The 16,032-nt window shown below is 39.5% G+C and overlaps 1 protein-coding gene across 1 annotated transcript in view; it reads left to right on the forward strand.

Moving 5' to 3' along the window:
* The window catches only part of Dnah11 (dynein axonemal heavy chain 11), a 302,098-nt gene that overhangs the window by 159,731 nt on the left and 126,335 nt on the right, over positions 1-16,032 (forward strand). The window contains exons 47-54 of the mRNA XM_076853784.2: positions 1,117-1,282; positions 1,912-2,014; positions 4,224-4,463; positions 7,845-8,006; positions 8,240-8,433; positions 11,516-11,678; positions 13,372-13,495; positions 13,937-14,079. Of these exons, the coding sequence (XP_076709899.2) occupies positions 1,117-1,282; positions 1,912-2,014; positions 4,224-4,463; positions 7,845-8,006; positions 8,240-8,433; positions 11,516-11,678; positions 13,372-13,495; positions 13,937-14,079 (1,295 nt within the window). The remainder of the gene's footprint in view (positions 1-1,116; positions 1,283-1,911; positions 2,015-4,223; positions 4,464-7,844; positions 8,007-8,239; positions 8,434-11,515; positions 11,679-13,371; positions 13,496-13,936; positions 14,080-16,032) is intronic.

Genomic DNA, 16,032 nt, shown 5'->3' on the forward strand with positions numbered 1-16,032 from the left:
GTTTCACGTGGGAGGAAGTGGTAAGCCATCAGGAGAAGCAAAGAAATGTCAGATGGGAGCCATGTTAGGAAGAGGTTTGTGAGGTGAGGAGAGTAGTCCTCCAGAGAGTGTCCAGCTGAACGTAATGCTATCTTGGGCCAGAGTTGTAGAAAGGGAGGTGACAGGTTGGGAACAGGAGGCACCATTTATGGGCTGTTGCTTAGACAGGAGCCCAGGAGAAAGAGTCCTATGAGGCTCTGCAGCTGGCCAACTGAGAGAATAGTAACCTCATCAGAAGCCCAGAAGGCAAAAGAGAGGTAGCTCTGAGTGGAGAAGAGATGATGTTAAAAGGAGTTTGAAAAGTAATTTGGAATTATTTGAACATCCATGTGCCAATGGCTCATAGGAATTGATGGCCACTCAGCATTTGGAAATGTGGGCCTGCTGCTTGGAAAAGGTGCGCTTCTTTTTTCATTTTTTTATTAATGTGATCATTTAACAAATTACATATTTGTTGGTATCCTGGGAATATAACAATTCCTTGACCCCAAGGCCTTAATAGTCTGCTTGAAGAGTAAACATGGAATTAGATACTGTGTCTGAGACACACACTATTCAGGATTTTCCACAGCCAGGACTCTGACACATTGAAACCAAGTCATAGGCACCTGGAAAATATAACTTTCTAAACTACATGGATCATGTTTACTGTCCTCTCATACTTTGCATTTCAGTGGTGTGAGAGGAGAGGTGTGGGAGACTTTCTTGAGCCTCTCCTACAGTGTCCTTGGGAGACCAGGCTACAGCAGCACCAGCAATAGATGTCGGGGGACAGAAGTCTCAGGTCAGCAGGGAGGTGGTCTCAAATGTGACAGACAACATGAGTGTGTTGAGGTCCCCAGAAAAGGAGAGTCGGAGTGACCTTTGGCAACAGAAAGGATATCAGCAGGATAGTGTGACATAGGAGGAGGTAGCTGAAGACACATCCCTGGTATTAAACAGTCGACAGGTGATACCTGAAACCATGAGATAGATAAATCAACAGAAAAGGGAGAATAAGAAAAGAAAAAGATAATGAAGTGCAAAAAGTTTACATTTGGCCAGTAATTGGTAGACAGAATTATCTGTTTATTTCAGGAATTCTTGAGAAACCTCTAGAGAAAAAAGCTGGTCGTAACTATGGTCCAGGAGGAAATAAAAAATTGGTTTATTTCCTTGATGATATGAACATGCCTGAAGTGGACTTATATGGCACTGTTCAGCCGCATGCTCTGATTAGACAGCATATTGATTATGGACACTGGTAAGCAATTATCTGTATTGTCTACCTAAATCTAATTATTATGGATGAACGTGTTTTTAAAATATTGTTTTTAGATTTTGACAGACCTTTATTTTATTCATTTATTTATATGTGGCACTGTGAAATGAACCCAGTGCCTCACACATGCTAGGCAAGCCCTCTACCACTGAGCCACAACCATAGTCCTATGGATGGACATTTTAAGATGAAATTGTCCCCAAGGTTTTTCTCTTTGGGGGAGCATTTCCTGCAATACTTTTTAGATTTAGGCTGTATCCCTATCCCTTATATTAGATGAAATGGTTTCCCTTTGTATCTTTGAAAGATTGGATTGAAAAGTAGCCTAGAAACATAGGGACTGTCAAGAGATTATGTTCTCTTTAATAATTGAGAGTGAATTAATTTTTAAAGAGAAGCTTGGACTGAGGGTGTAGCTCAGTGGTACAGTGCTTGCCTAATGTGCATGAGGTCCTGGGTTCAATCCCTAGCTCTAAGAGAGTGAGAGAGAGAGAGGAGGAGAGAGTAAAAGGAGGAGGGAAGGAGAGAAGGAGAGGAGGGAGGGAGGGGGAGAGAAAAAGAGCACTGACTGACTCCAATATGTGGATTTGAGGTTCTACTTTGTCTTTCAGGTATGACAGACAGAAGGTGATGCTTAAAGAAATCCACCACTGCCAGTATGTTGCCTGCATGAATCCCACCGTGGGCAGCTTCACCATCAATCCAAGGCTGCAGGTAAGGTGTGTAATACCAAATATCCCCCAGATGCAATGCTCAAAAATTATGAGTCCAAATTCTTGATGCTTGGTACTTTTGAATACTAAGTAAGATTCCTACCGGACTTTTGGATAAGCATATAAACTTTTTCTTAATTAGTAGATTTCCTTTTTTAAGAGCAGTTTTAGATTTATAGCAAAATGAGCTGAAAGTACAGTGTTCCTATAAACTTCCCCCACCAACACACTCCATTTTATCTTAGTATCAACCTGTAGCATTAGTTACAACTAATGAGGAATATTGATACATTATCATTAACTAAAAACTAGAGTTTACATCAGGCCCATTCTTTTTTTTTTTTTTTTAGGGGGAGTGCAATACGGGGGATTGAATTTAGGGGCACTTGACCACATCCCCAGCCCTATTTTGTATTTTTCATTTAGAGACAGGGTCTCTCTGAGTTGCTTAGCACTTCACTTTTGCTGAGGCTGGCTTTAAACTTGCCATCTTCCTGCCTCAGCCTCCTGAGCCACTGGGATTACAGGTGTGTACCACTGCACATGGCTAGACCCATTCTTTATATGGGACATTCTGTGTGTTCTCCCAAACATCCTGCTTTCCCTTCATTTGACCATATGCCCAGAAGTAGAATTACCAGGTCATATGGTAATTCTGTTTTTAACTTTTTGCTGTTCAGTTTTCCACAGTGGCTGAATCATTTTTCATTCCCAGCAGTGAGGCACAGCATTCCAATTTCTTCATATTCTTGCCAACTCCTGTTATTTTCCATTTCCTTTTTTTTTTTCATAGTAGCCCATGCTAATGTAGGTGAGGTGGCATCTGATTAGAGAATGAATTTGTATTTCCTTAATGATTAGTGATGTTGAACATGTGGTTATTGGCTATTTGTGGTGAAATTTCTATTAAAATACTTTGCCTATTTTTGAGTCAAGTGTTCTGTCGTTACTATGTCTTAGGAGTTCCCTATATACTCTGAATATTCTTAAAAACTTATCTTGTACTGTCCCACAATTTTGCCTTTTCTAAAATATCATATAATTAGATTCACATAGTATGTAGCCTCTTTATATTGTTCTCTTACTTAGCAATATGCTCTTTAGGTTCGTCCATGCCTTTACATGATGTGAAATATTATTTCTTTTAATCACTGTTTAGTACACATTGCATGAATGTATGCAGTTTATTCCTTTACCCATTGAAGGTTGCTCTGTCAGATTCTTGTTGCTGTGACCAAAATACCTGACAAGAACAACTTAGAGGAGAAAGTTTATTTCGGCTCACAGTTTCAGAGGTTTAGTCCATGGTCAGTCAACTCCATTGCTCTGGGCCTTAGGTGAGGCAGAATATCATGGCAGAAGGACATGGCACGAGAAAATGGCTCAGCTTGTGGCAATTAGGAAGCAAAGAGAGAGAGCAAAAAACAATGGACAAAATATAAACCCACGAGTCATGCCCCCAGTGACCTACTTTTTCTAGCCATGTCTCACCTGCCTACCATTCAGATTGTGAATCTGTCAAATGGATTAATCCATGGATGAGGTTACAGCTCTCATCATGTAATCATTTCACATCTGAACATTTCTGCATGTACACAGGACCTTTAGGGGGATACCTCATATCCAAACTATATACAGTTGCTTTCAAGTTTTGGCAAGGATGCATAAAGCATAAATGTATAAACATTTGCGTAAGGTTTCTGTGTGCATGTGTCTTTTAATGGTATAACAGCTACCACCAATACATGTGCCTCAATAACATATAGTGGTGTCACTCATTCACCTGGAATCCACTCAGGGTGAGCTAAGTACCTCTGCTAGTCTTGGCTGAGCTTGCTTGTAATTGTCTAAGGGTTGACTGTCAGCTCTTGTAGTGTGGCTTCAGCTGAGTAATTGGGACCACGAGGTTCTACTTTTTTTTTTGTCTCATCCCTTGGTAGGTTTATAGAGTTCATGGAAAGTCAGAAACTTAATAGATCAAGAAGAAACATGCAGGCCTCTGATGGTGACGACATATTGTCACTTCCATCTTATCCTGTGGACTTGAGCAAGTCAGCCAATCAAACCCAGTGTCAGTGGAAGACACCAAGAAAGTTACATGACAGTGGTCTGGATACTGGGAAGAGTGAAAAACCTGAGCCACTTTGCAATTTTATGGTACAAATTATAATCCCTATTTTGTACAACTCACCTTTGCTCTTTCTTTTCAGAGACATTTCACAGTATTTGCATTCAACTTTCCATCTTTGGATGCTTTAAACACCATCTATGGGCAAATCTTCAGTTTCCATTTCCAGCACCAAGAATTTGGCCCATCAGTTTTCAGAAGTGGCCCTTCTTTGATCCAGGCGACAATAGCATTCCATCAGATTATGACGCAAACCTTTTTACCCACAGCTATAAAATTCCACTACATTTTTAATCTGAGAGACCTATCAAACATCTTCCAGGTACCCTGACTGCTCCATATTATCCTTCCCAAGTAGAGAAGTAATTGTAGGAATATTAATGCATTCATTTATGGAACTTAACTTTAAAGCTATGCTATATAATTGTATGTGCATTCTTTTATTTTATACTCATAAGCTTCTCTGTGAAGTAAATACAGAAGGTTTATTATTTGCTTTTTTATCATTTAGAACAGTGGTTTCCCCTCAGTTTGCATACCGTCTTAGTCTTTTGTGCTGCTATAACAAAGTGCTTGATACTAGGTAACTTATACATAATAGAAATTTATTTTTCACAGTATTGGAGGCTTGGAAGTCCAAAATCAAGGTACAAGCATGTTGGGTGTCTGGTAAGGGTCTGATTAATGAATGCTTCCAAGATGGTGACTTGAATACTGTGTCTTTCTGTAGTTGAGGAGATAGAAGGGCAAAGAGACAAGCACCTAGCATCTCTTTAACATCACTCTGCTCATGACTTATTTATCTCCCAAATTTGGGAAGATATTCAACTATGTTCCACTTAGCAATAGAAGCAGAGATAGAGATTTGACTCCTTAAGTTGAGTGAGTGAGTGGTCATATTTTGGCATAAAACATTCATATGTGATTTTTTAAAATGTATTCTAATTTGTTATATATGGCAGTGGAATGCATTTCAATTAATATTACACATGTATAGCACAATTTTTCATATCTGGCTGTACACAAAGTAGAGTCACACCATTCATGTCTTTATACATGTACTTAGAGTCATGATGTCCTTCTCATTTTTAAACATATGTTAAGAGAAATAATTTTTAAATTGATGGAGCATTTTGGTTTGATACTGAAAATCAGTTTACTTACCTAGTATGTTAGTCAGCTTTTCGTTACTATAACAAATACCTGAAAGAATTGACTTATTAAGAGAAAAGGTATTTTCACTCACAGTGTTAGAGGCTTCAATCCATGATCATTTGGCACCATTGATTTGGGCATGTGACAGCACATCAAGACAGGAGTGCATGGTGGAATGAGACTGCTCACCTTGTGACCAGGAAGCAAACAAGAGAAGAAGGGGCTAGGGTCTTATTTATCACTTTCAGGGTCACAGTCCCAATGACCTAAAGACCTCCCACTAGGCCCTACCTCCTAAAGATTTTACTGCCTCTCTGCAGCGCCATACTGGGGACTAAGCCTTTAGTCCATAGACCTTGCGAGGTGGGGGGGGTGCACTTAAGATTCAAATGATAGTATTTGATAAAAGGACAGTGTTTATATATTGAGTTTACAAAGGAAGAACTGAAAAGAGAGTTGAAAATCCAGAATTGAGGCAGATCCAACCAGTATGATCTACCCTGTATAGTAAATGTAGTTGAAAGGTTATTTATAATGTAAAGTTCTTTTGTGAGAGAGAGAAGCAGGAAATCTTCATAGGATTTCTTTATAACTCTTTTCAAAATTACTCCGAAACTGCCTCAGAACCCTAACACAGCATCAGACAATAGTTATTAATAAGATGGACCGTTTATTTTCATGTCTGTTTTATAGCAACTGCCAGAAAGACTATGCTTAATAAAATATTGTTTTAAAAGCAGATTGTGGGGCTGGAGTTTGTAGCTCAGCAGAAGAGCTCTCGCCTAGCATGTGCGAGGCCCTGGGTTCAAACCTCAGCACCACATAAAAATAAGTAAATAAAATAAAGGCATTATGTCCAACTACACCTAAAATTTTAAAAATAAAATTAAAAAAGCAGATTGGGACCTGGGCATAGTGGTGCCCACCTATCATCCCAGCAGTTTGGGAGGCTGAGGCAGGAGGATGGCGAATTCAAAACCAGCCTCAGCAAAAGTGAGGCACTAAGCAACTCAGTGAGACCCTGTCTCTAAATAAAATACAAAATAGGGCTGGGGATGTGGCTTCCCTGGTACCCCTCCACCCCAAAGAAAGCAGATTTGGAGGGGGCTGCTGGGGATGTAGCTCAGTGGTAGGGTACTTGCCTAGCATGTGTTAGGTAGGCCCTGTGTTTGATTGCTGACACTGTGAAAAGAAAACACAAAAACAAAACAGTTTGAATCTTAAGAAAGGGAAAGGAGAGACTCTAGGTAAAGTGGAATGTGCTCCTGCCTGCTTACCCTTCACAATCAGCCCATCAGGGGTACCTGATGCCTCCAAGTAACTTTTTTTAAAAAAATTTTTAGTTGTAGATAGACAAAATGCCTTTATTTTATTTATTTATTTATATGTGGGGCTGAGGATTGAACCCAATGCCTCACACTTGCTAGGCAAGCGCTCTACCATTGAGCTACACCCCCAGCCCTTTTTTAGCCTTTTGAAGCTCCGTTCTCTACAGCTCCCTGGTGTTCTATAAGTGCTGAGCAAGCACATGTTCCATGATGCCTGTATGAACCAGGATACTGAATGGCAGGGTGGAGTGGGCACAGGAGTCATGGTGTTTTGGTGCTAATCCCAGATCTGCCCACAAGTGTGAATTTGAGCAGTTCACTTTGGTCTTACATTGTTTGTCAAGTGAAGGGGTAAGACTGATAGCATTTTTTTTTAAACTTAAAAATCATTTGCTTTCTGTGATTTCCATGTTGTTTGTCCTTTGGTTCTGTGAACTCAATTCACTGGGAGACTTAATAAGTACAAGTACTCAGATGTGGTGTTTAGTTCATGAACTGATGAAATACAGTACGGGTTGTATTATTAAAAAATGGGTCTTGATATAGTCAGCTTTTTTGCTGCTGTAACTAAAATATCTGACCAGAATAATTTTTGAGGAGGAAAAGTTTATTTGAGGGCTCAGTTTCAGAAGTTTTAGTCCACAGAAGGCCAGCTCCATTCCTCAGGGTTCAAGGTGAGGCAGAACATCATGGCAGAAGAGTGTGGTAGAGGGAAGCAGCTCACCTGATGGTCAGGAAGCAGAGAGAATCCATCTACCAGCCAGACACAAAATGTACACCCCAAAGCCACTCCCCCAATGCCTACCCCCTCCCACCACACCCTGTTAGCCTTCAGTTAGCACTCAATTAATTCCATCAGGGGATTTATTCACTGATTGGGTTAAGGCTCTCACAACCCAACCATTTCTTCTGTGAACTTTCTTGCATTGACTCACACACAAGCTTTTGGGGGACACCTCACACCCAAACCATAACATTCTGCCCCTGGCTCCCAAAAACTCACACTCATCTGACAATGTGAAATACATTTAGTGGTATAGTGGTATACAGTATTTTAATGTTGATTATCAGAAGGTAAAGATACTTTTACCTACACACTGTAAACAGTATTTCTTTGAAATTGCTAAGTTTAGCATACAGTTAAAAAAATAATTAAAATTAATGTATTAGAATATCATTATCTTCTGAATTAAAAGTGTGTTTCCATTGTCACCTCATAGGGAATTTTGTTTGCTTCTCCTGAGTGTTTAAAAGTTCCAAATGACTTAATGCACCTGTGGCTCCATGAATCTTCCCGTGTTTATGGAGACAAACTGACAGACACAAAAGATTGTGATTTGTTTCAGAAAAAATTGCTGGAAACTGCTTATAAATATTTTGAAGTAAGTACATGAATTTCAGAGGTCATTACTTGCTGTGGTACCAGTTAGTGTTTAGGCCAAATTTAGAGAAGTACATGAGTGAGTTGCAGGTCCCTTTGTGCTGGAATTCCAAAACATTCTGGGTCTGGACTTGGGAGGGATCTGCAGGCTTTTCCCTTGATAGGCCGCTCTGCCTCAGAGGAGTCTTTCTCAATAGTTGATAACACCATAGTTTTCTTTTCCTCATCCTGTAGGGTGTCAACAGTCACGTGCTGCTCCAACAACCCCTTGTTTATTGCCATTTTGCTCATGGTGGGAGAGACCCATGTTACATGCCAGTAAAGGACTGGGAAGTGCTCAAGATGATTCTCATGGAAACATTAGACAACTACAATGAGCTGAATGCCGCCATGCACCTGGTTTTATTTGAAGATGCTATGCAACATGTGTGAGTTGACTGGTCATGACATATTTTCATGAATGTAACAAATATGTTGCTATTTTGTCATAATCTTAATGTCTTATATAGGCACACTACTTTTTTCTGTACCATTATAAACTTGCAGACTTTTACTTTATTTCACTGTAGCTGTGTCAGATAAGCATATTAAGAAAGAAGATGAATGACTCATTCAAAATCACATAGTTCTTAAGTGGGAGAGACAGGACTCAACCCGATTCTCCTGGACTGAGCAGGTTTTGTGGAGTGTCCACTTGAGTGCCAAATAGGAAATAGCATGTTTCTTTAGTACTTTGGGGGCAAATTAGGAAAATACAATGGAGCATGTTCTATTGGCAGAAATTTAAAGATAGCTTTCCTTGGGTGGAGCTTAACTGACAAGGCTCTTGCTCCCTCCTAACTGAGTACCTCATAGAGCGCACAACTGATCTACCCCTTGTCTCAGTCATTGTTCTCAGTGCTGGCTGGGGACACAGCAGCGAGCACCAGAGCCCAGTCCCTTTTCGAATCGAGCTTATTTATTAGTGTCAACAATCAACATTTTTAAGTACATGAATAAATAAGCAGAAAAAGATATTAGAAAGCAATGGGTCATGCTGAGAAATAAAATAGACTGATTCTAAGAAATAAGTTACAGATTGAGGATCCCTTATCTGAAATGCTTGGGTTCAGAAGTGTTGAAGATTTTGAAATTTTTGTTCAGATTTTGGAGTATTTTCACATAAATAATAAGATGTCTTAGGAGTGAAAACCAAGTTGAATCATAAAATTTATTTACATTTCCTGTGCATAACTTAAGGGTAATATTATATAACATTTGTAGTATGTGTGTGTCTTAACTGTAACCTGTCACATGGTATCAGATGTGGAGTTTTCCATAAAAAGTGTTGGATTATAGAGCATTTCAGATTTCAAATTTTTGGATAAGGGACACTCAACCTGCATTTGGATTCCCAAAGAAGGCCTGGGTGTCCATGGAAGGAGTTGATCTTTAAGCTGAAATCTAATAGATAAGAGAAGGTTCTGGTAATGTCTAGAAGAAGAACATTGCAGACAGAGGGCAGATTGCATGTAACTCTGAGGCAAGAATGTTCAAGAAACAGAAAAAAGTCTCAAGGTGGGTGTAGCAGAGAGAGAAAATAGGGTGAGCAATATATGTCCAGGATGGAGAGCAGGGTGTGGTCTGACTGGTGAAGGGTGTTTCCTGGAACCAGGATAAGCACTTTGCTGCCATTCTAAGTGCAGGGAGAAGCTGCTGTTGGATTTTAGCGTGGGAATGACACAACAGACTCTAAGTCTAAAGAGTTCGCTTCGCCTCCACTGGGTGAAGAGTCGATCGCATCTTTCCATCAAGTCCTGCTCTCCTGGTCCAAGTCACCCTCATCCCCACCAGCATTTCTGATCAGTGACGGTGGGCAAAGAGGAAAAAGGAAGAAAAACGTATCATTAGAAACAGGAAGGAGGAGGGACGAATGAAGTAAGAGAATTCAAATAGTGAAAAAACAAACGTGGAGAATTTAGTTTTTAGAATTTCTCTAAAATGTTTAGATTCAGTGCTTCATGAAGTGTGCAACCCTTATTGGGATCTCTTGTTATAAATACACAAAGCGCTGATGGTTTTACTGATCACTTTGCAGGGATCCTCTGCTTATACAGACAGGGTAGTTTTAATTGGCGTCTATGACTTTGGTATTCAGTAGGTTGTTCCAACAATGTTCCCGGCTGGTTAAGATACACTGACTCTGTTGTGGCTCTGGTGAAGCAAACCTCCCACCGACACTAGGGAAGCGTTTTCCTCTGTAGCCCTTCAGTGTGCGATTCCCCTGTGGCCTAACAGGTAAAGCCATGCCTTTGATCGGGGATTATGAGCTCAAGGCCGACTTACTTAGGTTGAAGATGATTTAAGAGCATGTCCTTGGGTATTGTAGAAAGGGAAATTGCCATTTAAGGAATCTCATGAGGCAGAAATTTTGAGGCAAGCCTTAGTGTGAAATGCAAGCCTTGCTTGGAGCTTGGGGTCATAGCTTTCCCACGGTTGTTTTGTCATGTGGTCATGTAAGGTAGAATTTAATGGGATAACTGAGTTTGTAAAAATAACCTGTCTTTTCAGTTATTAGAGGTTTCGGGGAAATGTTCACCAGCACTGATCTTAGTATAAATGACCCCAACTTCATTTTTTCAAAAAGCACTATTTTAAAAAGAAAAGAAAACCTCAGGATCTTTCAGGGCCTGTTTAAGTTTAAGTTCATTCCAAAACAGGAACCTAGAGCAAAATGATGGCATACTGTTTTCTGCACTTGTGCATCTGCAGACGTGTATTGTGCTATGTGTCTTTCTAATTATAATGTAACTAAGGCTTATTTTTCAACTTAACCTACATTTCACTCATGTAAAAGCCAATTTTAAAAATTCCTAGTTGAATGATGTAGCAATGATGTCAACAGCATGAGACTCTGGAATGAAACCTCTTGGATGCTATAGAACAAGGGATTAGTTGGCCTTACTGGAAACTTAAGCTTTGATACTGGATAGTTTCAGTAAATTATTCTACAGTGGTCTATGCAGGGAAGGCTTTAATTGAAGGAAATAAGAGTCATGTAAAGAGGCAAGTGTTTAATTTATATGGTGAATTAGGTGGAAATGTATGTTGGCCTAAACAAATTCATTCTCTCTGACATAACTATACAGGAAGATTCCGGGCCTGTATATTCCAAGGATATTCTCCCTTGATGTTCTTGTACATGGATGTTGATGTGGAATTGGGATCATTCTTGCTAATCAAGAAACTTCAAAATTTAGACACAAGGCCTTGTATATGTTTTCAAGTACAGTGGCAAATGATAAAGGAAAAAGAGTCCAAAATGTTGCGAACCTGGGAACACTGGTTAGACAAACAGGTGGAGGGCAGAGCAGGCAGCATCCTTTTTTGTTGGGGAAACATGGAAAGGGACTAGTGTTTTCAATAAAAATTGAAATTTAGTCTCTAAATACTTATCTTAAAAAAGCAAAACAGACCTATCCCAGGGTCTTTGAGATTTCATGTTGGGATGGGTGCTCTTTCTTTTTCCAGATGTCGAATCAGCCGAATCCTGAGAACCCCTCGGGGATACGCCCTTTTAATTGGAGTTGGGGGCAGTGGCAAGCAGAGCCTGTCCAGGCTGGCAGCTTACATTTGTAGCCTCGAGGTCTTTCAGATCACTCTGACAGAAGGGTATGGGATCCAAGAACTTCGGGTAAGTAAAATCGACAGTGCTATCGTCCCTCACTCTCTATGCCCAAATCTGCAGATGTTCAAGGCCCTACTCTAAAATGGTGTTCATATTTGCATACCACCTATGCATATCTTCCTGTATACTTTAAATTATCTCTAGGTCACTTATAATACCTGATACAATGTAAAATGCCAGTAAAACATAGTTATTTTGTGTAGAAAAATGACAAGGAAAAAAATCTGTATGTGTCCAGTGCAGCTACAGTGTGGTTGCCCAAATATTTTTTTTATATATATAAAATTTTTTTCTAGTAAATGGTATAAAAATTTCATTGATCATTTTTTTTTTAATTTATTTTTTCCCCAAATATTTTTGATTCCCTGTTGGCTGCAGAGGCTTCTGACCCTTCTCTCTGGCAGATAAAGCATATGCTGAGAGTGCTCCCCCTCAGCTGGGAGCCTAGTTTGGGCCCAGGTCTCCCTGACTACAGGGGAAGGGCAGCTCCTTAGAGGAGTTATTTACCTCTGACTGTTTTGTCTTCCTGGTCAAATTGGTAATAATAAATTCTTATGTATTTCTATAGGTTTAATAAACCTGGCTCAGAAATATTTGATCCAATGTTTGCTTACTCAAATATGTTTTTCCTTTGCATTAACTGACCCTGATGTTGAACTGTTAATAACCCTGTGTGAGAGAGGGTAGAAAGAAAAAGGCACTTTCTGGGTTGGTAGGTAGTGTGCTTGCCTCACATGCACGAGGCCTTGGGTTCAATCCCCAGCATCTCAATAAATAAATAAATAAATAAGGCACTTTCTTAGGACAAGTAGATTTCTTCCCCTTTAGATAGACTATGAGAATAAAATGTCAAGAGCACATTCAGGAAACTGTGATGCTTTAAAAAATTTTCTCTTTTTTTGTGGTAAACTTAAAACATAACGTTATTTATACTTATGATCAGTAAACAATCCAAAAACTCCAGTTAAAAGGCAAAGATTTTTCAAACTTAAAAAAAAAATCAAGACTCAAATATATCCCATCAAAATGAACACTTTTTCAACATAATGACACAAGTAGGTCAAATAAAAAGGATAGAAAAGACATACCACGAAACACTAATCCTAAGAGTCAGTGACTATGTTAACATTCATAAAAGTAAACTTTTAGAAGTACCATGAAAAAAATAGAGGAATATTTTATAATAGTGAAAGAAAAAGTTATAAAATTTTTACTTCATAATTGTAATATTAATGAGAAAATGGTACTTTTAGTTTTAGAAAGTGCTATTTTAAATTATTAAAAATTCATGCTTTTAATGTTACTAGCTAAATAAAAACAAAAACTATTTTCAGTGAAAATAGAGTATTATTGGAATGAGCAGAAGCTGTCCTTCCACCCTGTTGCTAGATGGAGGCATCCCTGAGAGTTCTACACCCTCTTAGAATGGAGCTGTCCCTCATCAGCAGCTCCTTTGCATGCCCATGCTCCATTAAGCCACTTGTGTGGTTTAACGTCATGTAATATGACTCTCCTCATTATATACCAGAAGTGGAGGTGACGTCATGCTGTCTTCCCCTGTGACAAGTCTCTGGGAGGAAAGGCACAGGGCGCTGCCGCCATGCTGAAGTTCCTTGATTCTTCCCAGCACTCACTCACGTACTCCCAACACCACATCAGCATTTTAACAAAACATGAATGATGGCCTCTTTCCTTGCAGGTAGATCTTGCCAATTTGTACATCAGAACCGGAGCCAAGAACATGCCCACTGTGTTCCTGTTGACAGATGCCCACGTTCTAGATGAGAGCTTTCTCGTGCTGATTAATGACTTGCTGGCATCAGGTGATTAAACCAACACATTTCTTGAAAGATCTTCCCCAGTGACAAATTATCTGTAGTTTCAGTGAACTTTAAAGAGAGATAATTTGTCTTTGAGATGTTTGCTGGGGCAGTCTTTGGGGAGACACCTATAAACCTAACTAATTTGAGGTGTATTGCTTTCTTAGTTTGCTTATGGAGGAGAATTGCCATAGAAAGGACTCCAGTGAAGTAAATGTTATTCCTACATGTACGGGTTTAGTGGGTGTGTTCATCATTGCTTGTCCTCAATGTTCTGTATGTCTGAAAACACAAAAAAAGAAAAATGATATTTCTCATTTCAAACTCTTAAGGTTTAAGCGGATCTTTATTTTATAAAACATATCAGACATTAAAAAGTCTCATCTAAAGTTTAAATTGCAATCATCTGTAGTAATTCTACTCTTTTTTGGGGTGGGGGTGCAGGAGAAATCCCAGATCTGTTCAATGATGAAGATGCGGACAAGATAGTTTCTGGAATTCGTAATGAAGTTCGTGGTCTGGGCATAGTGGACTCCAGGGAAAACTGTTGGAAATTCTTTTTGGCCAGGGTCCAACTACAGCTCAAAGTAAGAAACCCTTGCTTTCCCTGCATATTATTTAAAAGTTGCTTTTGGCACTGTAATGTGAATCTATAGCAGGAGTTACATTACAGGTCTGAATTTCAGTGACTCTTTGGAAAGGATTAGTGCCCTTTAACAGGCTGTCTTCAGTGTGGCTCCCTCAGGTCTGCTGAGATGCTGGGCTCCTGGGAAGCCTTGGGCTGAGCAGGGTGTGCAGTGCCCAGCTGAACCTCATGTGTCTCTGTCCCAGCAGGGCTTACACTGTCACCACAGTCATCTGACAGGACAGGTGTAAACAGTGAGAGCATGTCCTCTTTCCTAAGTGGAATAGGTCACTCTGGAGGCACAATGTGCTGCATGTCAAGCAGGGATCAGAATTCATGGGGAGGAAGTTTCAGAAAGAGGAAATGGCAATTCTACAAGGGAGGAAAAACATGTTTGGAGAAACCTGAGATAGCCCTCCAAGACTGCAGCATGGCGTTCTTATGGGGAGACCATGATTAATAAGTCTGGGAAAATAAATTGAGATAAAGTAAGGAGTTTGTAAATCATTCAGTGAACAATAGGGAGAGTTTGGAGTTAAATGACTGGTAAGTCAATACTTCATGGAGAGTAATCTAGGGGTGTTACTCAAGTGTTCTGAGGTTTAACCCTGTGTTTTTCTCCTTAGGCTACTCTATGCTTTCTTGTATCATATGGGAATATGATACAACCAAATAACAGCTCGGTAAAGGCAAAGAATTATAAGAAAAGTCTCCCAATGTATGGCCAAAAGCTAATTTCAAAATGCTGTTACAGAAAATCCAGGCTTCCCAGTGTAAAAATAGTTTGTAACCTAAAAAGATTACTGCTTTACTCCTTCTGCTATTGCTACACCTATCAAGTTAGTAACAGGTTCTGTGGCAGCTATAAAGCTAGAAGTATTTAAGGAAAGGGTATGGAGAGTGGTACTAGCCAGGGGTATACCTTGGTTTGAAGAAGGTAAAGGAGTAGACTAACACTCTGCAATTTCTAATTACATAGTAATCTTACTGAGTAGTTCTAGGCTAAGATTAGAAGGTTGGGACTTAAGGTTCAGTTGCTTAAAGAGTTTTCTCCCCACCAAAGATGTGACTGAAACCAGACATGGAGGCACGCATCTGTACTCTCAGTGACTCAGGGGGCTGAAATAGGAGAATTGCAAATTTAAGGCCACCCTGGGCTACTAAGGGAGACTGTCTCTCAAGAAATAAAAAGGGATGAGAATGTAGCTCAGAGGTAGAAAACCTCAGAGGTAGAACATCCATGGTACTATCAATTTTTTTAAAAAAATGAAATTTTTGTTATTGAGTAGCAAATCCAGGAATTTCTTCCCATTAACATGGTAATATGTTTGAATGACATTTTCTTTATGGAATGGGAAAACATTTTAATTTGAGGTAGTAATGTTATAAATCAGTGATTATCAAAGACTGTTCCTCAGAGCTACAGAATCAACATCACCTAGAAACTTCTTAAAAATGTGAATTCTCCAATTCTATCCTAGACCTCCAGAAGCAGAAACTCTGTGGGTGGGGCCAAGAAAGCTAAGCTTTAACAAGCTTTCCAGATGATTCCAAGGCTTCCTGAAATTTGAGAATTATCATTATAAATAATGCCATAATGTGCATCCTTTATATCTTTCATGCTCAACTTTGCTTATTTCTATAGCATAAATTCCTAGAACAGCAATTGCTACATTCGATAGTTGCAACTTGGGATAGCTTTTTAACATGCCTGCACATCCTTTGATGCTATTGTTACTGACAGGGACTGACAGGGTCGTGTACATCACCTCTCCTTGAATATGGATGAACTTATGACTGCTTCAGCTAATACAGTAGAACCAAAGCAATGTCGAGTAAATTCTGAGGCTAACTCATAAAAGGGCAGTTTCTCTTTCGAACTGTACATATTGTTGTTTATAAGAGTTCTATGCAT

The sequence above is a fragment of the Callospermophilus lateralis genome, chromosome 1, assembly GCF_048772815.1.
Source record: "Callospermophilus lateralis isolate mCalLat2 chromosome 1, mCalLat2.hap1, whole genome shotgun sequence".
Lineage (NCBI taxonomy): Eukaryota > Metazoa > Chordata > Mammalia > Rodentia > Sciuridae > Callospermophilus > Callospermophilus lateralis.